Source organism: Perna viridis, chromosome 5 (genome assembly GCF_037379345.1).
Source record: "Perna viridis isolate PV_CMFRI_1.1 ecotype Kerala chromosome 5, ASM3737934v1, whole genome shotgun sequence".
NCBI classification, from domain to species: Eukaryota; Metazoa; Mollusca; class Bivalvia; order Mytilida; family Mytilidae; genus Perna; species Perna viridis.
The window spans coordinates 30,464,348-30,487,948 of record NC_142449.1 but is presented as its reverse complement, the minus strand read 5'-3'; the positions used below and the strand labels follow the sequence as shown (position 1 = coordinate 30,487,948).

At 33.9% G+C, this 23,601-nt stretch overlaps 1 protein-coding gene across 1 annotated transcript; it reads left to right on the top strand.

Annotated features, from left to right (window-relative positions):
• Positions 1–10,931: 10,931 nt before the first annotated feature.
• LOC148617034 (uncharacterized) lies at positions 10,932–22,055 on the top strand. The gene is made up of 5 exons (XM_088584312.1): positions 10,932–11,305; positions 15,953–16,076; positions 17,572–18,993; positions 19,672–19,788; positions 21,046–22,055. Exons 1-5 carry the CDS (start codon positions 10,940–10,942, stop codon positions 21,141–21,143), a joined length of 2,127 nt encoding a protein of 708 aa, XP_088440438.1. The 5' UTR covers positions 10,932–10,939; the 3' UTR covers positions 21,144–22,055.
• Positions 22,056–23,601: the final 1,546 nt, after the last annotated feature.

The window sequence follows — 23,601 nt, the reverse complement described above, 5'->3', positions numbered from 1 at the left end:
CGAATTTGAACTTGAGACATTCGCACAACCGATGAGTGGCAAACACGTTTTGAGAACAAAACCGTTTTCAAATGTACCTGCCACACAAACAAAATCCCTGCATTTTATATTTTTAGACAAAAATATAAAATTCGTGTCAATATCTAATACTATTTGTCTTTCCACATGTCTTTGCTCCTTGAACAACTCTAACTCCAAATGAAATATCTCAGGAAAACTCAGTAAACGGAACTCTATGATTGGTATCATTTTTCCCTCGGTATAAATTAATGAATAATTTTTAAAAACGTCGTTTCGACACAGTTCATTTATTTTTGTCACTGAATTTCCAACATGACGTTCATGACCAAGGACCGATCTGAAAACATGACACGTGATATCTCTTTAAATGAGGAGGCGAAGTACAGTGTCCTACTACCTTTAATGGTCAATTTCTGAGAAAGAAAAGGCTGCAATCACAGTGAAGAGATGAAACCTGCATATAATATGAATCAAATTGTTTCAAAGAAAGTGTATCGATGAAGACATTTTCTGAAAGTATGACAGTTTTCTACCATGATAAACTTCTAAGTAGAGCGATGCTTTGTAGATTTGATATGTTGTTCATACTGATATTTAAATATTGTAACTTTGTTAAATATTTTATTGCGACTTGAAACTCCATAAGTTTGTTACCGTGTAGATCTAGCTTAATCAGTTTCTGGGCGTTTGCAAATGCAGTACGATTAATAGTGTTAATCTGGTTATGCTCTATGTAAAGTTCTTTAATGCTTGTATTTCCATTATAGAAATTATCACTTATTTGAGTAATTCTGTTATGACCAAGGTACACCTTTTTAACATATTGACACACTTTAGACGGCAGTTCCCGTATTTCATTGTATGATGCGTCAAGTACAGTAAGACGGTCTATGCAGTTTGTATCTTCAATTATAAATATCAGTTCATTATGAGAAACGTTTAAAGATATGAACTTATTCCGATTCCATATCGGCGAATCGGTTGTAAACATTATTTTGTATGCATTAAAGTGCTTGAGTTAATTAAAGCTCAAATTTATATTCGTCGTTAATTTTGTATAATATACTCTACCATAATGTAAAAAAAGTGAAAATGAGTTACAACTTAAGTCAAATGAGAACACTATTTCACTTTGTTGGTTATAAGATTGATGTGATACGTCTAATTGAATTAAATCTAAATTTGAGATAGATATCGTTCCTGCTGAAATTCAATGTCGTGTTGGGGATGACTGTAGATGTTTTAGGACGATAATCGAATATAATACGAACATAAAACTTTTATACTTTTTAATACTATTTTTTGCAAAGTCAAGTTTAATAATTGGAGTATATTCACCACCAACACAGAAAAAAGCGGCGTTACCAGTCATTAATGTAAAATCGGAAACACGGTGAAGTTTATTTTCTTGCAAGTTTAAGCTTATTTCTGATACACCCATATCCTCCCTAATAGTCAAGGGTGGTAATGAAAGAAGAATGTTCCCAGCCAGGTTAAGAGAAATTAAGTTTTGATGCAAGATTCTTAAGTCGTCGAACAATATATCAAACGGTATACAATTGTTGCTTTGGTTACGACGTCGAGTAGTCCTGTTTGAATCCATTGTTTTATTTCCGACATTAATGAAAATGTCAGTATGTTCCAGATTAACTACTGAAGCTCTCTTCATAATATTCTTTAATGGCTTCATAACAAAGTCAGCTCTAAAAGGGTTATTCCAAAAATCGTACTGCCTCGCATTCGGAAGGGTTGGTGGTATATATTTCATTTGGTTATTGAAATATCAACCATATTCAGGTTTGTATTATTGTCAGAGTTTACAAAAACGACATCTTGCAATAAATTATTGTTCAACATTACGTTTCCCTTGTATATGCCTTTAGGGAGAGGAACCTTTACAGACCCATAGATTTTTTTGAAAGGCAAATCAATCGATTCAAATCTTTTGTTACTGAAAGTTTCCGTAAATGTTAGGAAACCATCTTTTGTAACAAATGCAGTTCCATTATGTGACAAGTCTAATGTTTCAATATGGATCAACACCGCAAGACACTCCCAAATACAGTCGTCTAAATTGTTATCTGTATAAATAGGATGCCGCGATGAACTCGACGACTTTATAAATGAAGATTTCGAAATCGTTTCAATTTGATTGTGCTTTGCAGATACTTTCTCTATTAAACGGAGATCTTTCAAATCTAACCCTGTGATCATGTTGAAATCCAAAATAAAGTTAAACGGTTGCAAATTTCCCAAATCAAATAACTCTATTGCTTTCATTTTGTTTCCAGTAAAATTCAAAACGGATAACGTCATAAGTCCCATACCACTTGGGATGTACAAATGCTCCGTTGCCAGTCTTTGGAATTGAATATTTAATTCTTGCAGTTGACTCATTCCAACAAAGGCCCGAAATGGAAAATGGTCAAATAAGTTCCTGTCCATTGATACTTTTTCTAAACTATGAGAAATCGGTTGAAAGGTTTCAGGGTGAAGATACCGCAATTCAGTGTTATTGAATACTAGTTGTTTCACGTTTGTGTCTTTGAACAACGACAACGGTAACACATGAAGTGTCCAAGAATAAGATTTGAAAATATTTTCCAATAAAATAAAATTGGTTGTTACGTTAACTTCATCATTAAATATTTCTATCTGTGGTCCTGAAGAAATTATTTCAGAATGTTCTGATGTTAGCTCATATTTACTGTAGCCATGTTCTCCTTTTAGAATACGAATCATCGGAACAATGGATATAAAGTAAACTGAGACACTTTCTAAATACATTTACGTTAATTCAACCGATGGTACCTAAATTCATGAAGTATTCTTGATCTTTAGTTGATGGAAATGCAAAAGACTACAAAACATGATACTCTAAATTTATATAAAACATGATAAGAATGACATCACTTGTCAAGATATACATCTAAAAAGCATAACAATTTTGATATATTGAAAGTACTATCGCGTGTAACATCTTACATTAATTTGCTGTGACACAGCTTAATCTAAAAGACAGGCAGGCTGAGACAATGTAGTCATCGGATATGTCGCGGTATAGAATTACAATGACAGATACATGTCATCCCAAAATTACTCCGTGCAAAAATATTCAAATATGCAATAGAATTCCTATTTTACATTATCAGTGTATTTTAGTATTTTATCCTTTTTTTTTATCTTAGACCGATTAAATGTAACTTTATATTCAACGTACGCTATTCACAGCCTTGTTCTTTGTAAAGACTTACACAATTTTTAGTAGTTATAGAAACCTATATTTGAAATACTTTTCTTTATAAAATAAGTTTGTTACTGGGTTAAAATTGTTTTTTTTTAATCATTATGCATAATATATACAGGGTGGAACGATGCAAACAAGTAATCTTTTAATGATAAAAGTTCAACATGTATGAATACAAAATTACGAATTATATAGCAACCTCTCATTGGCAGCATTAGAACCAAATACTTAATTAGGAAGTAAATGACATTCATAAAGAATTTCTTTGTGAATCGGTTACCTTTCGTGACTCGTGTCAGAGTGCTGCATTATAGTTGCTAGCCTATTACCATATTATACCCACTTGCAATATAACGATTGCGGAGAATAACATGAATACCCTTCACTTCCGGAGACCCTAATGTCACTCCCGGTTGTGTTTGTTTGCCAATTTCGGAATTCATATTTCTTTTGTTTTTTTTTTTGTTTTTTTTTTGTTTTTTTGTTTTTTTTTGTTTTGTTTTGTTTTGTTTTTGTTTTTGTTTTTGTTTTTTTTTTGTTTTGTTTTGTTTTTGTTTTTGTTTTTTTTTTTTTTTTTGGGGGGGGAGGGGTATTTTTCTTATTTTCCGCTTTAATATAAAATAATTTTTTTTTTTATTGTGATCATTACATTGAGTATGTAGATCGTCTTTGTTAACAGTTGTCACTTTCAGGCCATTATTTTGAGTTTTGACACATTTGAATCATTCCGATGCACTAATCATTTTTATTTTTAAAAACGCCATCGTCATCTTGTCATCCGAATTTTTAAACAAGGATACAGAAAATGCGCTTAATCCGTCCTCTTAAAATGTTCTCTGCCCATTATCTCTGCAGATAATTTGGTAACAATGGAATAAATAATCATAAATGTGTTTTTGTGATACTCATACGTTATTCCAGAGTTTGCCGAAACTACGCAGACTTTTTGTATCGCGCTAGAACTCTAACAAATACGCTTCTGGAACAGGGTTATGTTGCTACAAGATTGAAGTCATCACTACAGAAGTTTTATGGTCGTCATCATTACCTCGTGGATCGCTACGGTGTATCCATCTGCGCCATGAAAACTGATTTGTTTAAGCTGTCATAGTTTTGCTTTCCCCTTTCGTCTACCCCGGGCTTGACTTTATATGAGCAACTTGGCGGGTGTTTCTAGAAAAGCAGAGGACGCTGACCCAACCGGTGCACCTCATTTGCTTTTGTTACTTTGTATGTATGATTTCAGTTACTTTATGTTATTTGTTTCTTTGTTGTGTACTTCTGTTTTCCATGTCTGGTCTCTGTCCCTGAATTACATTCTTTTGATAACCGCTATAACCTGGGTTCCCTTAATTACTTTTTCCCCTTTAGTCGTCTAGTCTAACTCCAGTTGCCTACTGTTTTACCGGTTTACCCATTTTGACTTTTGATGGCATCATGTAACGTATACTTGCACAACATTTCCCGAGGTTTTTTTTGTTAATATTCAATCAGATAAAAAATATTGTTTTTATTATATCGTTGTGTTTTTATGCGTATTGCTATCAGTTGGTTCAATCATGATTTATCATAATTGAACCCACTGAAAACAATACGACTAAAAACACAACGATATTCTGAAAAAAAAAACAAGACTCCTTAATATAACAAAATTTAAAATCTCAATAGCGGAAGTTAAGAAATAGTACAAACTATATGAAAGAGACTTAAGGGGGTAGACCTAGGGTAAGGGACACATCACTGGAACGTTTGTATTCAGCATTTAACATCAATCTCATGTAAACATCAAAGTAACATGGACTGATTTCATTCTGTTTCAAATGAAAGCTCGATAGGCTTTGGTGAACATGAATATGATACAAACATATCACTGATTTCAAGAGTTATTTCCCTTACCCTAGGTCTACCTCCTTAACTAAAACAAATAAATATATATTGTTTTTTGTTTTTGTTTTTGTTTTTGTTTTGTTTGTTTTGTTTCCTTTTTTACCTTTCACGACACTTACAAAATCTAAAATATATATCTTTTTTTAACATACTCGACCGCTTGGTTTCGGGGCAAAAGGGCGATTTATAATGTTAGTCGAACATCCCTCTTCTTGGTGATAGAAATTTTTCTTTCAACTTAAATGATATGGTTTTAACAAGGAAGTTGGTGTATTTACTGAAAGGTAAAGAGATGATACATACTTGTATTGCCATGTAAGGATAAGGAACAAAACATATCAGCAACTGTTATTTTTTCTGTCTAAAAATTACTGGTTGAGAACTGAAAATAAAGATCAGTATATAAAATCGAAATTCCAATTAATGAGCAGCCTTTTAAAAAATCAAACAGGGGGTGATTCATGCATGTCAAAAATCCATTGAATACACTTCTATGTCTTATTCAGTATCAGTTACAGGCCACATAACCAGTCATAGATTTTCATTAGGATGTTGCACTTTTGAGATAAAATTTATATAGATATACATGAAATTACCACATTGCAAGAGTTATTGTTTTTCATTGGCTTTGATTTGGCTGATTTTAGTGTGAGAAGAATATGGTTATCTGCGGATTACAGATCCTGTTTACAGAAAAAAAACTGTTGTTACGCTGAAATATAACATCTGAAGGCCGAAAAAAACATTGTTTACTTGGTGGGTTTTCCTACACCATAAATTACCTGTACCATAAGCAGTGTTTGAATTTTATATAGCAGCTAGTACTTAAAACATTGATACAATAATCCAATGTCATTTTAATTTTAAAAAATAAAAATATGATAAAAGAATCATTAATATATACAGTTTTATTTAAAAAAATAGACACCAACATTCCATTTGAAAAGTACGTCTTCGTGTTTCTAGAAACAAATTACCAAAACTTACGACAAACGCGATGACTTTTAATTCAGAATTGTCAACTTTCCTTTCATCTGTGGCTACATGCCTTCAGCACCTGCGTATGGAGTTTTCATAACACAACTTACACGTTATTCCAGAGCTTGCCGTAACTACGCAGACTTTTTGTATCGCGCTAGACTCTTACAATTAGGCTTCTGGAACAGGGTTATGTTTCTTCAAGATTGAAGCCATCACAACTGAAGTTTTTATGGTTGTCATCATGAACCCGTGGATCGTTACGGTGTATCCATCTACGCCATGAAAACTGATTTGATTAACGTGTCATATTTTTCCGTTCCTCTTTCGTCTACCCCGGACTTGACTTTTTATGAGCAACTCGGCTGGTGTTTTAGAAAAGTAGAGGACGCTTACCCTAGCGGTGTACCTGGTCCATGCTCCCAGTTTTTAGTGGAGTCCGAGTTGCTCATTTGCTTTTGTTAATAAATAAATCTATATATAAAGGTCTAAAAAATTCCCAACGATGTTAGAACTGTCAAATTTGCGATGCAAATTTTTGGTCGTTCCCCCCGCGGGACTCGAACTCGTACCACTGTGACATCTATGGCAACACCGCTTGCACAAGGTCCAGCGCCCTAGACCACTCCCCAGCTAGATTTATAAAACTATAGCTTTCGCTGGCCGGGTCATTCCTCCTGGTAGGATTAATCTAGGGCCGTAACTTAGGACACGATGTATGGTAGTACGGGACCGTTCATTTAGATATTATTATGTAGGATAGAGGATTAAATTAATGATGCATGTTACAACAAATTAATATTATACAAACGTCTCAGAATGTGACGTCTCTATTCGCTACACTGCTCCATCGGATCAAATTGACGATACATGTGACAACAAATCAATATTATACAACGTCTCAAAATGTGGAAACTATACATATATATTTTTATAATTAAGCAGGCAATTACTTTTCTATTTTCAGAATTGAATACGAGTTGTTTGATTAAATAGCCAACTGTTTTTGTCCTGAAATCCTTGAAATACATGACAAAGGACGTTTGATTTCAATCAATCAATCAATCAATCAAAAGTCATAGAAATTACAGAATAAGATTGTTTGTTTTGTTTGTTGGTTTGTTGGGGTTTAACGTCCGAGCAGCAATATTTCAGCTATATTCAGACGATGAACATGAAATTGATGATAAAATGAACAGGAAATGACGATTAAATGTAAAAGGGATGGGACACAAGGACAGTGGGGTCCACAAAGTTTGATAGCCAGTGGAAATAGGGAGATATTGGTAGGGTCGGGCAATTTAGCCTCCTGTGGCGGAGCCTTATGGTTCCTACTCCGGGAGAATACAACAGTAGGGTTCTTTAACGTGCGAGGAACGTGGCATCTTTCCCAACACGATGCACCACTTTGGTTTGCGGTCAGGTTTTCCATATTATAGCCTGACAAACCCAGCATGTAACACGCCAGGGGTACCCCATTCCACCACCTGGGGCACACATCCCAGTTGCTCTGTGGGCAGAGCGCCCTAGCCGCTAGTGCTAGGGTTCTGAGCACTATTTAGTCGCCTTTTACGACAAGCTTAGCGCTGCTGCAGGCCTATTCTTTTAACATCCGGACCTGTATGGGGCCAGAATAAGATTGAGATAACAAATACTTTCATTAAGAAACAAAGCAATCAATTTTATACTAGATTTGACATAATTAAACTCTTCTCCTCCGTCTCAATTATTCGTGACCTTTGAACCATTGATACGAGGTTTCCTGTGCTTTAATTTTGTATCTCATTATACACATCATCATCATGTTCAGTTTTGCCCTCATAACCAGGTTGGGGGGTTTCGATGACCAAGCTCTACGGCACTGATTTGATTTGTTCAGTCGCCATGATGTCTTTAAAATAAATACAAATATAGTTATGTTTATCATAACACTTATGGCAAGCATGCTGCCAAGTATCACTTCAAAAACATTGATAGTTTCTGATGTATCTGTTAAATGTGAATCATTCGCACAACAAGGCAGAGACAGACACCTTTTGGTTTCTGGTGTATCTGTTAAATGTGAATCATTCGTACAACAAGGCAGAGACAGACACTTTTTAAGAATGTTTTCGAATCGAGCTGTTACACAAGCTGAATCACTGTTTGGTATATTTTTGGATATAAATACATAGCTAGAATCAATTATGGATAAAATCTTCCTTTCAACACTCTAGTCACTTGCGAATAACTCAAACTCTAAATAAACTTACTCGGGTAAAGTAAGCATGCGATACTGAATGATTGGCACTATAGTATTGCTGTAAATTAAAGAAAAGTTCTTAAATTCATGATTTCGACACTTAACGACTTTTTCCGTAGTAATGTTATGTTAATTTTGTTGTAGACACGTCTCTTTTGGAAAACAAGGCACGTGATATCCTTTAAAATGTGGTGGTGGAGAGGTACAAAACCCTGACACAAAAACGTTTTGTAGAAAAGAAGGACTACAATCACAGTGCAAAGAGGGATCAGGCCCCAAAGATAGACCTAATTGCTGCTCAGAAGGAGTACCAATGAACGCGTTGTCGGAAAGAATGAGTTTTCTTAAATGTGAAAGACTTTTAAGCAAAACAACATTTTGTAGGTTTCATATATCATTATGGCTGATATCTAGATACTGCGGATTTTCTAAATTCTTAATCGCTACAGGAATCTCTTTTAGTTTGTTTCGTCGCAGGTGTAGTGTGGTCAATCCATCGGATCCCTTAAATGCCGAAGAATGAATCGTGATGATAAGATTGTGATCTACATAAAGGACTCTAATATTGGTATAATAGTAAGTATCACGGATTTGAGTTATTCGGTTGTGACCAAGGTATATCTGTGTTATATAAATACTTACACACTTTGATCGGTAGTTCACGTATTTCATTGTGTGAAACGTCAAGAATATCCAAAAACACAATACAGTTTGTATCCTGTGATATTACCGTAAGTCTGTTATGGGAAACATTTAAAGTTATTTTTTTAATATGATGTTTATAAAACCCCTCTACTTCAACCAATATCAACTTGTAAGGATGAGCAACTCGGCGGGTGTTTCTAGAAAAGCAGAGGACGCTTACCCTACCGGTGCACCTGGTCCATGCTCCCAGTTTTTAATGGAGTCCGAGTTGCTCGTTTGCTTTTGTTACTTTGTGTGTATGATTTTAGTTTAGGGAGATGGACTTTGTGCAGGCGGTGTTGCCATAGATGTCAAGGGGTACGAGTTCGAGTCCCGCGGAGGAAACGACAAAAAATTTGATGTTATCTTTTGTTATGATTTTTAATCTGTTAGTTTTAAATAATTTTGTAACTAGGAAATGAGAACCAAAATATGACTTCTGAATCAAGATGTACCGGTATCTACATTAACAGCAGGAAATCTGTTGTTTGTTTGTTGTTGGGGTTTAACGTCCGAGCAGTAATATTTCAGCAGTATTCAGACGATGCACATGAAGTTGATGATAAAATGAACATGAAATGTTCATGAAATGAAAAAGGGATGGGACACAAGGACAATTGGGTCGACAAATTTTGATTGCCACTGGAAATGGGGAGAGGTGGGTATGGTCGGGCAATTTAGCCTCCTGTGGGGGAGGCCTACGGTTCCTACTCCGGGAGAATACCACAGTAGGGTTCTTTAACGTGCGAGGAACGTGGCATCTTTCCCAACACGGTGCACCACTATGGTTTGCGGTTAGGTTTTCCGTATTATAGCCTGACAACAAATGAACGATTTATTACTACTGAGGGGGTTTTTAACGTCCTTGACTACCCTGTCGGGTCTCGCACGGACGGCAACGATTTATTTATTCTACTGGCTAAGTTATAAATGCGCCCAGTAACACTACTAGTTATTTCATGAATTTTATAAGGCGCGAACGTTTGATCAGTTGACCAGGCCCGGACTTGAAATTTTGAATATAAATTACAGTGTAAGTAATACATTATTCTGATTCTGAAATCAGTATATATACGTAGCGCTTGTTTGTTTGTTTGTTAGGGTTTAACGCCCGAACAGCAATATTTCAGCTATATTCAGGCGATTACAGCGCAGTCGTCTCTTTAACTCACATATGCAACTGCAGTCTAGACGAAGGAAATTAAAAGACTTGTTTTTAAAATTGTTTATATATTGAAATAATCGTATGACTTGATCGACTGGTGATCAAACCCACAACCCATGACACCCGGCTGCCTTGCAAAGGCGAGTCCAGGTAAGGGAGTAATGGGTGTACGCCCCCTTTTTTCAAAGAAAAAAACCAATAAGCTATATGTTATTTATTGTATTGAATATGGCAATTTATCATATTAATTCATTAACATGTCATAATCTGGTTTCCCTTTCTACTGATTCTTGTAATTACGCCTTCTCTTTATAAAATCCTAGATCCGCCCGTGCCTTGTCTCCTTATAATAATTACTCGAGTTCAACTTGTTATTGCGACCACAAGAAAAGTGAGGGATCCATAGGCCTTTTTTATATATATACATATAAATTATATTTATTAATTCTCATAATCCCTATATAGAAAAATGAAAACACCTCAGTCTGACTTCCCTGAAAGATGATGACTGCATTAAGATTTTTTGCTGTTTGATGTTTCTTATTTAAGTTTCCATTGCATTGTTTTAATTCATTCCCCTACTCTTTGCGATTTGCGAAGTTGGTTTTAGTATGGTCCTTTAGAAGTTTTTCCGGCGTTTAAAATTTTCGTTCCGTTTCGAGAGATCGTTGCGCACTTTGACGTTTTTTAGTTTACCAGCACCTACAGCGTGAAAATGGCGTCATCAGAAACGATGAAAACAACGAAGACATTTCATAAATTTCGTCAAAAGAGTAAAAGAGGAGGCACTTTTACGCGTGAACAATTAGAAATAATGAAGGATTATTTGAAGACAAAGAAATTTCCAAATAGATCTAAGCTATTGCAGGCAAAATTTCCCCTAGATAGTGTACTGAAGGAACCGAAACCCCTTTTCCTGGCAGCATGTCGACGTCTTATGCTGTCTGGTGAAAGCTTGTGTCATGTTAAAGGAAATAGGGTCGTTATTCCGATGGAGGAATTTGTTTCAAAAATAAAAGAGGCTCACGAAGGGGACTACAAAGAACTTCTGCATCTGAATTATCTAGAAACTCTAATGAAGGTACACTTTTTGAGTAAATTTTACACAGCTAAACGGCTCTACGTCTATATAGACATGTCGTAAATAATTGGTCACTTCTAAATAACCCATTGCTTTTCTATGTAAAATCATACTTTTTTTCAAAAAATTGCCAATGGAATATTTCTCTACTTATGAGGAGTTTTTTTACCATTAAAAAGAAAATGCTGAAATTAAACTTTTGTTATTTGACTTTGATGAGGTTTCTGAAGTGTCTGAGAATTTATAAGTACAGAAAAAAAATAAGTGTTACTAATTTAGTCAGAAATAGTGTTAGATTGTAACCGCATCAATTTTTAGGGTAGACTTATTAAATAACACTATAACAATAAAGTTGAAAAAGATAGCACTTTCTGTATATCCATTGCACCCTTCATTTTGTGCATTATAAAGCTATGACATTGTTGCTTTGAGCTGATAATTTGACTGTCTTGGTGGAAATAAACCACTAAAATCTCCCAAAATCTTTCACAACACAGTGTTAGCCAATCATTTGCACGATATAAGTGATGCCGACCATCAGCTGACTGCTCCTATACTTGGTTTAATTTTTGTTTTCGTGCTAACATATATACTCAATACTGTTAGACCTGGTTTGCACTTATACGTGATATTTGTAATACATGACGGGTAGAGGGGTTTCTTAACACCCTTGGTTATCATATGGGGTCTCTCACGGGCAGCGAAAAAGCATTGAAGCATTTACACAATCCCCGTGCATAGTCATACCTGTGAATGTGGGTCATGGTGTATTCGGGAAAATTAGTTGTCATGTGACCATGTTCATTCATTAAATGCATTATCACATGATTTACATTGTAATGTCAATCCGTGACCTAGTGTTCCAGTTTGTAATCTGTACACGATATATATTGTACAGCCTACAGCCTTTGCTGAATCTTTGACTCAGCAAAATACTTTTTGGGATATAGTCAACACCTCCAAGTGCATGTAAGACAGAAAGGTAGGTCAACTTAATGGTGCATGCCACTCAATTGATGAGAAATTTCCAAGGCCAAAAAACTAATGTTATGTTTCCGATAACCATTTAGGTCAACTTAATGGTGCATGCCACTCAATTGATGAGAAATTTCCAAGGCCAAAAAACTAATGTTATGTTTCCGATAACCATTCTAAAATTTTGTCAGGTCTGTAGGTAGGGATTTATTTTTATTTAAAATTTTAAAAATAGAATAAGTCATAGTGACACCAAACTTAGAATACAATGAACCACATATGCAAAAACTAATAGACTTAGTCCACTGCCTAATCTCTTTTGGGATTTGGCGCTTGAGATATTTTTTTTATTTGATGGTGGTGGTCAAAACAAAAAATATTTAATTGAAGTGCTGAATTCCAAAAGGGATTATCCATGACCAAGAGCGCACTCACGGCATGTGTGTTTAAAATCGAAACTAAATATAAACAGCCAATATTTCTCTTTGTTTTTTCATCTAGGATAGAAAAAAATATCTATGGCTTTATTTTCTACTTTTTTTTCTGAAAGACATTCTGCAGACTATAATTATTTCTTTTTTCAAAATAACAAATAAAAACTTTCGGTTAGGGGGTATGAAGGAGGGTCAGTAGTGTGACCGGAAACATAACATATTTTTAGGCCTTATAGGATGGTCTATTTATTACTCCAGCAGGGCTAGAGGTTGTCTGGCAAGCTATTTTGTTGTAAAACACATGGCATTTGAGAAATCTGTTGAGTTTGTGCATTGAGGAATCTGTTGAATTTGGGTAGCCCAATTAGCTGCTCATTACTGTAATATGAAGTTCCGGGGACTCTACAGACTCTACATTATACATACAGACGTTATGTACATGTAAGAGTACAGTGTACATGTAAGTATATTCCTGAGCCAAGGGACTCCAACGACTTTTAGTTTGGCAATATATGTATTTGTCAGACTGCATGAACTGACAACTCTTAATATGATTTTTAATTAAACCATTTTTGGTTTTTAATTTCATGCCAGTAAAGTATAGTTTGTACATGTACATAAAAATATAATTTTAGTCACATTCATACTTGAACATTTGTTAAAAGGGTGAGAATTTTATTAAGTATCAAGACATTGATGCTGCACACGTAAAAATAAGTAAGTTTTGTTAAATGAAATGAATTTAATGAAATAGAGATTCTAAAGTTAATGACTGCTGTGAAGTACTGAATGTACATATGCGTTATGTTGGTTCTGAAACCAAGCAATACTGGCAGTGTCTCTGGATATATTTTATACAGCTGCAAAACAAGTTCTATAGTATATGAAACATTTTTCAGGCTATTTAGAAGTCAATAAAATTGTTTGATACAAGATTTAGTTGAAATATTTATTTTGAAGTGTTAATTGTGAGCCAGTATCGATGGATTTAGCCTTGAAGTCCTTTATATACCGGTATTGTATTTTTTATTCATAAGAATTTTTAGGTTAACAATATTCATCAATTTTCAGTCAGAAAATTCTTTTCAAATTAAGTACATGTAGTAAAATTTCAGATTTTTTTCTTACTTCTGCTGTCCTGTTCAGAGAATGGATCTCACTGTTTTCACTTTCAGGACAGAAGCATTTCTCACCAATCTGCTTACTAAAATTTTATTCCTCAATGAAAATCTTTGTATGATAGCTCATTTTTTAAAGCAAAATATCAGCAATCTGACGTTTTTTTCTTAAATTTTGTGAATATGTTTCACAAAATAGGATGAAAAATCAGTTGGCGAGAATAACTTGCTGATGAGAACTACTCCTTGACTAGTATATATATGTAAAAATTTATTCGGAAAGAACTTAAAATTGTTTTTTTTATTAATTGTGATTTTGAAGCTATAGAATCAAAGGGAAAATTTACATACACAGTGTTTTCATTGGGAACAGGCTGGAGGCAAATTTGCATGCTTCAAACATCTGTCTGGCTGATTCAAGTGGACAAAATTACATATCATTCAATACAAAATTAATAAATTTGTCCTAAATTTTTATTTTACCTTTTAGGAGAAAAAATAGTGAAAACACTGCATAACAGTATATTTTTACGTAACAATAGTCCTTCCTGTATTTTGATCTGGATACAGTACATGTCTACAGAAAGAGATCACCGACATAGTGGTATCCAGTAGCATTATCATTTCTTAAGATTTCTTTCGATAAAATGGAATTGTGGGTTATCACTCATAGAGTGGTGTACCACTACATGTATGTCAGTGATCAGTCATGGTATGTCTCTTTCTGTACTATATGTAGACCAGAACAGCGTCATTTGTTTGGTGGGTTTTCTATACCATGAAAGATTCAACATTTGCAGAAAGATAACAATAAAAATTGTTTGTGTTGGGCCTTTTTTCTGGGTATATAGACACAAGGTAAATAAACATAATTCTGATTTAGGCCCTGCATTCAACATACCCAGAAAACATTCATAAATAGGGTGCAGAAAAAGCATGCTTTAGAAAGGTAACATTTTTCTGGTTGTATACATGTACATTTGTAGGTAAAATAATGTTAGAAAAATTTTGTAGTGCATTGCAACTGCATTTTATTATAATAATCTCTTTTTATTATTCAGAGTTGCGTCATGATAGGGAATAGGGATTGTTTCTAAGTTTGTAATGATTATGAAGAGTTCCACAAGCCACAAAAAAGTTGTTGAACTGTGCCAAATTCTTACATTGACCTGTGCACTTGCTTCACACTACTGAATAGTGCCATGTGTATACCTTTACAATGAAGCTAATATAAGATATTCTGCACATTCTGCTTAAGTTTGAATCTTCCACTTGTTGCATTACATAAGAATAATTCAATTTGATTTGTAACAACCTTTCTGATTGGTTGGTTCTCTTTGCGCAAACCAGATTATAACCTGGATTGGTACTGTGAAATATGATGTTATTAACATGAATCGGCCCACACTTCACAATTCTAATAATCCCTAACATAGTAAGGTTTTGATTACAAATAAATTTTTTTAATATTTTCTCTGTCATCCATTAGAAATTAAATTATAAGGAATGTTTCAAATTTTTAACAGGTTGTACTCAATAACCTGGTTTTGGCAAGTTTAATATACGTTATATATACTGTGAAGTGAAAACTGCCACAAATCAGATTAGTTCGCATAGATTGTTAAAAAATTACGCTCTTACACATCTACAAATATATTACATCTACATGTAGACCATGATTGTTTTAGCTGACAGGAATTTAACATTAGCAGAAATAAGCTTGAATCACATGTAGAAAATTTGTAGATGAACTTGAATTTTTTCACCATTGAATAATATATTATAAAACTGCATTTATATTTAAAATTCACATATAAAATTCAGCAAGAAAAATAGATAGATTTTGGCAACCATCCAATCACAGCAGGACATTGAATTGCCTATACTATTTCTAGGTGACATTCCAGTATGTAGTAGCCAAATTACCTACAGAATGCTTTGTTGTTTATCATTATTATTATTATTATTATTATACACTGTATATTGCAGTTGTCAGACCAGTACACCATTCTAGGTGACATTCGAGTATGTAGTAGCCAAATTACCTACAGAATGCTATGTTTTTTATTATTATTATTATTATTATTATTATTATTATTATTATACACTGTATATTGCAGTTGTCAGACCAGTACACCATTGGAAGAAGGAAGTATGGGATGAGTAAAGATCTAGTTGAAGCAGTTGTCAAGTCCTGTAACTCTGGGCCGTGCTATAGGAAAAAGAGATCTAGTAAAAAGATAGGTATGATGACTGATTTCAGGTACAGAAGTATTTAGTAGGGAGACACTGATTTCGTCCTGTCTGTCTGTCTGTCTGTCTGTTTGTCCTTTACACTTTTGTAAGTGCAACTCCTCAGAAATTACTGCACCAAATTTTATGATGGTACATGTAGTTGTATTTAGGACATAAAATGTAGTTGTGCATATTTAATACCAGGACTTTGTGATCTACTGAATTTTGTATCAATTTAGAACTTTGCAATGGGGGGGGGACATTTTTTGTAAGCAAAAGCAAAGTTATATTATGGTTGTCTTTGGTCCTATTTAAAATGTCGTAATATAGGGTACTAGTCATGGATAGGTCCCAAATGGCCTTATGCTTCCACATTAGGATTTTTTAGTTGCCTTAAAACTGAATCAACTAGAAATACTCACAAAGAAAAAAACCCAAAGGAAGTTACATATATTTCCCATAACTTTAATTATTTCTCTTCACAGTCCTTTGACAGTAATTATATTACTTCCACATCTACATATGATGCCCAACCTACCTATAATGTTACATCAGTATTCCTTGGGCAGTTTAGGAGTAGTTGCCCTTACAAGGTTTAAATATGTAAAACCTTTAAGCTGGAGTGTCTCACTTATGTGACCTCCAACAGAAACCACATTCTTTCAAACACATCTACATTTGATACTGAACCTCCCTATAAAGTTTCTTCAAAATTCCTTGAGCAGTTTAGGAAGAGTTGTGTTTACAAGGTTTAAACATGTAAAACTTAAAATGGATTACCTCATTTTTGAGCACTCTGACAGAAACTATATATTCCTTCATGCACATCAACATGTACATATGATACTGAACCTCCCTATAAAGTTTCATCAAAATCCCATGAGCAGTTTAGGAGGAGTTGTGTTTACAAGGTTTAGACATGTAAAACTTAAAATGGGTTATCTTTCTTTTGAGTCCTCCTAGAGTAACCATATTCCTTCATACACAAATGCCTATAAAACTTCATCAAAATCTCTACAGTGGTTTATTTTAAAAGAGTTGTGCTCACATGAAATGTGAATGGATGGGCAGACAGACAGACAGGATGATTCCTTAATTCCACTAAACTTAATTTGATGGGGGTATAAAAATACAGTAGGTTATTTAAAATTCTGGTTGAAGTAAAATTAGAAATTTGAAGACTAAAAATTCAGAAGTATAGAAACTCGCAACAACATACAGGAACTGTAAGAATATTAGAAGAGAGCAATCCATTCTTCATGGAAATCTTATAGCATATAGGATGGAACATGTGCACTGGAAGAGTAAATGTCCAGAATAATACAAACGATGGACACTATCATAAATAGAAAAATCTTGTTTCATGATGGTAGTTGGACACACCATATTCATGACTATATGCAACACCTAAGCTACTTGAAATTTAATCATGTTATATTGCAGTTTATATATTGCCTAGAAACTTACATCCTTGAATGATTTTTATATTTTTCATTTATTTTAGTTTTTGGGGAACAAGTTGAAAAATTTGAAAAGAAATGCATGGAACTGACAATAAACGAAACAAGCTCCAGTGATGCAGTTAGGGATGAAGGAAACACCCAAGAAGCTTTTGAGAATGACTTATCTATGTCTGCTGATGTAAACATACAAATCAAAAAGAGGAAAAAACACAAAGCAAAGAAACAACTGGACTCTGATGTCCAGAAAATGCCAATGCTGGTTCAGATGTTGCAGAAACCAGTGGCTACAAATGGTGTTACCATGACAACCACTTCCTCTGGTACCACAGCAACCATTAGCAAACCAGCAATCATTAGCAAACCAGCAACCATCACCATAGGACCAGTCTCACTTCAAGCACAACCAGGAAAGGAAACAAGCCAGCAGTATCAGTTGGGAATTTTGGTACCAGTCATAAACAACAAATCTGGCACTGATGGTCAACAAAGCTTAACAGTAGCTGGCAAAGTACCAACAACACAGACACTGTGCATTCCTATTAAAACCATAAATGGAGTGAGCTGTGGAACCAATGCAACTTCGACTGCAACGTTGACATCAGGGAGTACTCAATCATCACCTGATAATTCTGGTATCGGTACTAAGACCATAACCTTGTCACATATGCATTTTTCAAAACTTCTACAGGACATGGCAAAGAATAGTCAACTTGATAAAAATTCAACTAGTAAAGTGTCCGTCACTTTCAGTGCTACACCGTCAAATGCAACTTCACAAGGACAGAATCAAGCTTCCATCTCCTTGGATATGGACCCTGTTACCCAAAATGTTTCATCGAAGACCAATATCTCTGTCGAAAAACCAGAAATGAAGTCAACAAGTAAAAATGCTACAACAAAAACAGAATCTGTGAAGAAATTTCTACAAGACACTCTTGAGATTAAGAAAAAAAAGTTAGAAATTGTCAAAAAGAACATGGAACTATCAAAGTTAAATTTGAAATTGTCAGAACAGAAACTGAAGATGAATAAAATGCAAATTATATTGAATACTGAACCACCAAAAAAGAAATCGAAATCATCAACACAGAAAAAGGAGACAGAGAAATTGCCTGAGGAGACTATATGTATTGATAGTGACTCTGAGAGTTTTAGCGAAGTAAATGCAAGTGATATTGATCACAACAACAACACTACTAATATAGATCATGAAAAGAACAGTTATGATGCTGATGTCAGCTGGACAGAGGAAAACCAAAAGGCCTTAGACAATCTGAAGAATTGTGGATTGTACAAAAACTGCCTCAAAGCTCTTTGTAGTCTGGGTGAAATTGACTTTGAAGCCGTTATTGACAGATTGCACACTAACATGTTTAGTGAAGGGTTAGATCCACTTGTTATACCATTTCATCATGTAGCTAAAGGAGATCCACCATACCCTAACATCTGGTACTTCTATCATGGTAAGTTTATTGGTTTTCTGGTCATTTTTCATGGAAACCAATGAGGGCAGGGAGGCGTTTCATTTTCTTTTGTATTGCCGCCAGAAAAAAAAAAAAGGTGCTTTTAACATACAAGTACATTTAACCAGAAAAAAACTAATGTAGGAATGTAAGATGTGCTTTTTCATCTTCCCTTGAAAAAGACTTAAAAATACTAAGCTTAATATTTTGCTGTTTTTATTTAATATTGCAATTTACATTTTTGTTCCCCACTGCAACTTTAAAGTGCTAGGTTTCTGTGGTACATTACAATGTATCCATCTGTCAGTAACACCTACAATGTAGTACTAGCTCTCATGTATACATTTTTATCTAAAAAGCTGTGAATTCAGAAATTGTTGTGTGTTTTTTTTTACTATTGTGAAAATAGTGACTGACTGAATTAACATATACATGTACATGCATTAAAATTTTGTATAATGGAGTTTTTAATGTTATTGATGTGAAATTTTTCTCAAAATCATAATCAAAAGCACATTTTTTACTTCAATGACAAAATTGCAATAATTAACATAAATAGAACTGTCAGAATCTACAATACACTAAAAAAACATTTTTCTATTTTTCTCATTTAAACATTACCATTGTTTATTGCTCAACAACTAGTTTTATACACAATACATGTATAATTTCTTCCAGATATTCGCAAGGAAAAGAATACATTCCACCGTTTGCTGATGGTTATTAAAGATATTAAGATAGATTGGATGAAACTGATGATGCATGAACTGATGGCAAGGGATAGAATAAAGAGAAGTAGGATTTTGATATATTTGGTTTTTAGTTGTTTTCAGGGGTAAAGAGTTGTGGGAGAATTAATTTTAATGCAGGGTTCTCAATAAGTGCTGGCGACCGGCCATTTCGCCGTCTACTTTGACATTGGCACCGGCTATTCTGTTGCATAAAAAAAAATTAGGTATCTTTTGGTAAATGAGGGCCCTTAATGGTGCCACCTACTTTTAATTTTCTTCCACCTACTTTAAAACTTCTTGAGAACCCTGTTATGATTTTATTTCATAGAAAATCAGGCCCTACCACATGAGTCCAAGATTAGTTTTTACCATTGCATGGAAACTTAAGTTTATTTTTGTAATTCAATGACTTCCTAAATGATTACAGATTAAAAATTAATATGCATAAAATCACTCTTAAATAAGAGTGCAACTTGTAAAATGTGAGTTTTGTTGGTATTCATCCTATCAATTCAATTTCACCATCACAAGAAATGGCAAAATATTCTGTAATACTCTCTGAAAAGTTGCATATCCATCCATCCTTTCTCCAATGGTTTCCAAATGATAACTTTAGTAGATATTCAATTTAAAGGTTCTTTTTCAAACTTATTCATTAAGTATCATAAAATACATATCAAGTTTGAATTTCATTTTGATTGGATTCTTTATTCAAAAGTTACAACCACTTGAAGTTGTTTAAACCCCCAAAAATAGTGTGATGAATTGGAGTTATCTTTCCTTGAATATTAAACAATATGGGTTTTATCTGTTGCTGTGTCCATTGAAATTAAATATAACATGGCATGTTAATTTTGATTACCGCTATAACCTTGGTTCCCTTGATTACTCTTTGACAATATATTGTCACAGGCGAGTGGTCGTGTATGTTTGCGAGTGATTTGTGAGACCTTAGTTTTTAGCTGAGTATTGGCTATATTTGATAGTGGTATGTTTTTTGCTAAGTCCGTGATAAATTCATTAAAAATAAAAATACACTGTCAGATGACGGTCTCACTATCAGTATGAAATTCTTGCTAGAGATATTGTGGCTTCAATATTTTAGCTTTCCCATGAAAGATTGAGATAAAGCATCACATGCTAATAACTTTCATGCCAGATCTCAAACTCCAGTTATGTTTTCCCTAAAACTATGTAGGCTGACAGCAATTTTGGAGTATAATATAAAAGAAAAATGTAAAGAAGTAACCATGCTCAGAGGCTACACCAATATATCAATATCACTAAATAACTGCTCGGGTCTTATTATCATGATTTCCAGAACTGAACTACATGGATGTCCTAATCAGACGAAACCAAGATTATCTAGAACTGTGTGATGAAACCAACATGAATCGACAGAGACTGAATGTCAAGTGAAGGAAGCCATTCTCGAGCAAAAAAAAAGAATGTTTCATAAACATTTTCTTACTTTTGAATCTAGAGTAAAGCAGACAATTTGTAAATTTGCTAAAATATTTTCTTCCTGTTATATCCAGAGCAGAAACTGCAAAAAGTGTTACTGTCTTTACTCTGAGACATTTTTTCCCCAAGTTGTACTTGACTTAGAATGTGCATGTTAAGTAATCCTTATTTTTTTTATCTGATACTGTACAATGTACATAGTCATTTTCAAGATTTTTAAGGTCTTTGAAAAGTCAAATGCGCCTTTTACATATAGAAACAGTGTTGAGTCGTGCACATGTACATTTTTAATGAAAAATTGAATTAGAGTAGGTTTTGCATATATGCTGATTATTTTTGTTTTGTTAGTGAATTTTTATAGTAGTAAAAAACACTTAGTTTTAATATTGTTGAAAATTTTAATTTTATAAAAAGACAACTGTTTGTTATAGCAGGGTAGGAAACTCACTCAAATTCTAGCCAGTCCTAAATACAATTTTTCAATATATTTACTATGCAGCTATATATATTTTTGCTAAAATTAGCCAACCCTGCCAAAAAATAGCCTGTCTTGGCCTGGTGGGCAGGCTACTATTTCTAACTCTGGTTATAGTCATTTTTGAGTATTTCACCTTATAATAACCTTTGAAAGTGCCTTCCTTGTAAGGCTTATTAGTACTGGTACTTTCAGGAAAAATCATTAGACTTAATATCTAATAAGTAAAATGCACTGGAATTATATTACAGTAATAGCTTGTATATATAGTAGTAACAATAAGTTAGATTAAGTTCAAACTGCATGCTTTTCAGTTACTGTTTTTGTTTTTGTCTTTGTTCATGTTAGGTTAAAAGTGTTTTATTACAATAAAGTCTTAATTTTGTAGCAAATTTTTTACATTATCACACATGCATTACAAGTTATAAAATGGAAGTGAATACTGTGAAAGTACTTTAATTCATGGATACCAATTTTCATGGATTAGGGAAGAAACACCAGTTCATGGATTCCTGAATTCGTGGTTTTGTGGTTTTCAGTATACACATCAATGGAAATCTCCTTTTCGTTGGAAACCAAATTTCATGGTTTGGCCTACTAACAAAAAGCAAGAAAATTGGAACCCCAAGAATAATAGTACTTTCACAGTAAACTTTAAACAGTGTTCATTGAAAATTAATAACAACAAACAAACCACTAAAATCTATAAAACTACTACACTAGTACCCCACAAACATAATATAGTCCTCTTTTTTAGCCAGTCTTGTTAAACAATATATTATGGTATACTGTGGCTGTTAAATTTACTCTTTTGACAAAACTCAAAAATGCTTTCAATGATTTTTGATTTTATGAACTATGTGCCCTATGATGTAAGCCTCCTTTTCGATTTTTGTAAATTTCCTAATCATAGGACTATTCACTGTAACTAATTTCCAGCTTTCAGACAGTAACTCAAAAAGACTTTGAATAGATTTTTAGCTTACCTGGCTGTAGGTCATGTGAGCTTTAACCATCACTTGGCGCCCGTCGTCATTGTTGTCGTTCGTCATCATTAATAATTTTTCAAAACTCATCTTATCTGACACTACTTGACCGATTAGAACCAAATTTGGTGTGAATGTTCCTTGGGGTATCCTGCATAGAACTGAAGTCAAATTTTCTTTTTAATGTTGGAGTAATTGCCTTTTTTTCCACATTTTTTTTGCTATTTTTAATGTTATTTCTTTCAATAATCTTCTCCTCTGACATTACTTGACCAATTTGAACCAAACTTAGTATGAATATTCCTTAGGGTATCCTGCATAGAACTGATGTGGGGATTTTTGATCCATCAAAACCAAAAAAATATGGCTGCCATTACTAAAAATAGAACATAGGGGTCAGACAGTAGTTTTACACATATATATCATATCTCCAAAACTGTTAGCCGAATTCTTTCAATACTGAAATGATCCTTACTATAAGGCCTTCAAAAGTCTCCAGAAATCAAACCTATAATCATCAGGAAAAGAAGCCCAATTTCATCATTGTCTAATTTTCATTTCATTTCCACTGTTACTAAAATCATGAAAAGATAGGATGGATGTATAGATTGCTTTAGCTAGCACAGTTGTTTATTCAGTATTGTCCAGGTTTACAATTTGTTCTGCCCCTAACATGGTATTGCAGCTTAACTGTACCAACCAAAACTACTATATATATACTAGAGTATAAGTTGATCTGCCTATAAGTCAGACCCCCTTTTCAGTCCAACATTTCTTGAACCTAGCCTTGACTTGCTTCAAAGTCATACTGACTTCTGAGTTTTGACAGTGACATTGCTAACATTCCTTAATTACAATGAGTATACCTGTTTGTTTTGAGGACTTCAATTAATGTTGAAATAAACAATTAAGCCAAAGTTGTTTAATTTTCACCTAGAACACCTATTTTTAG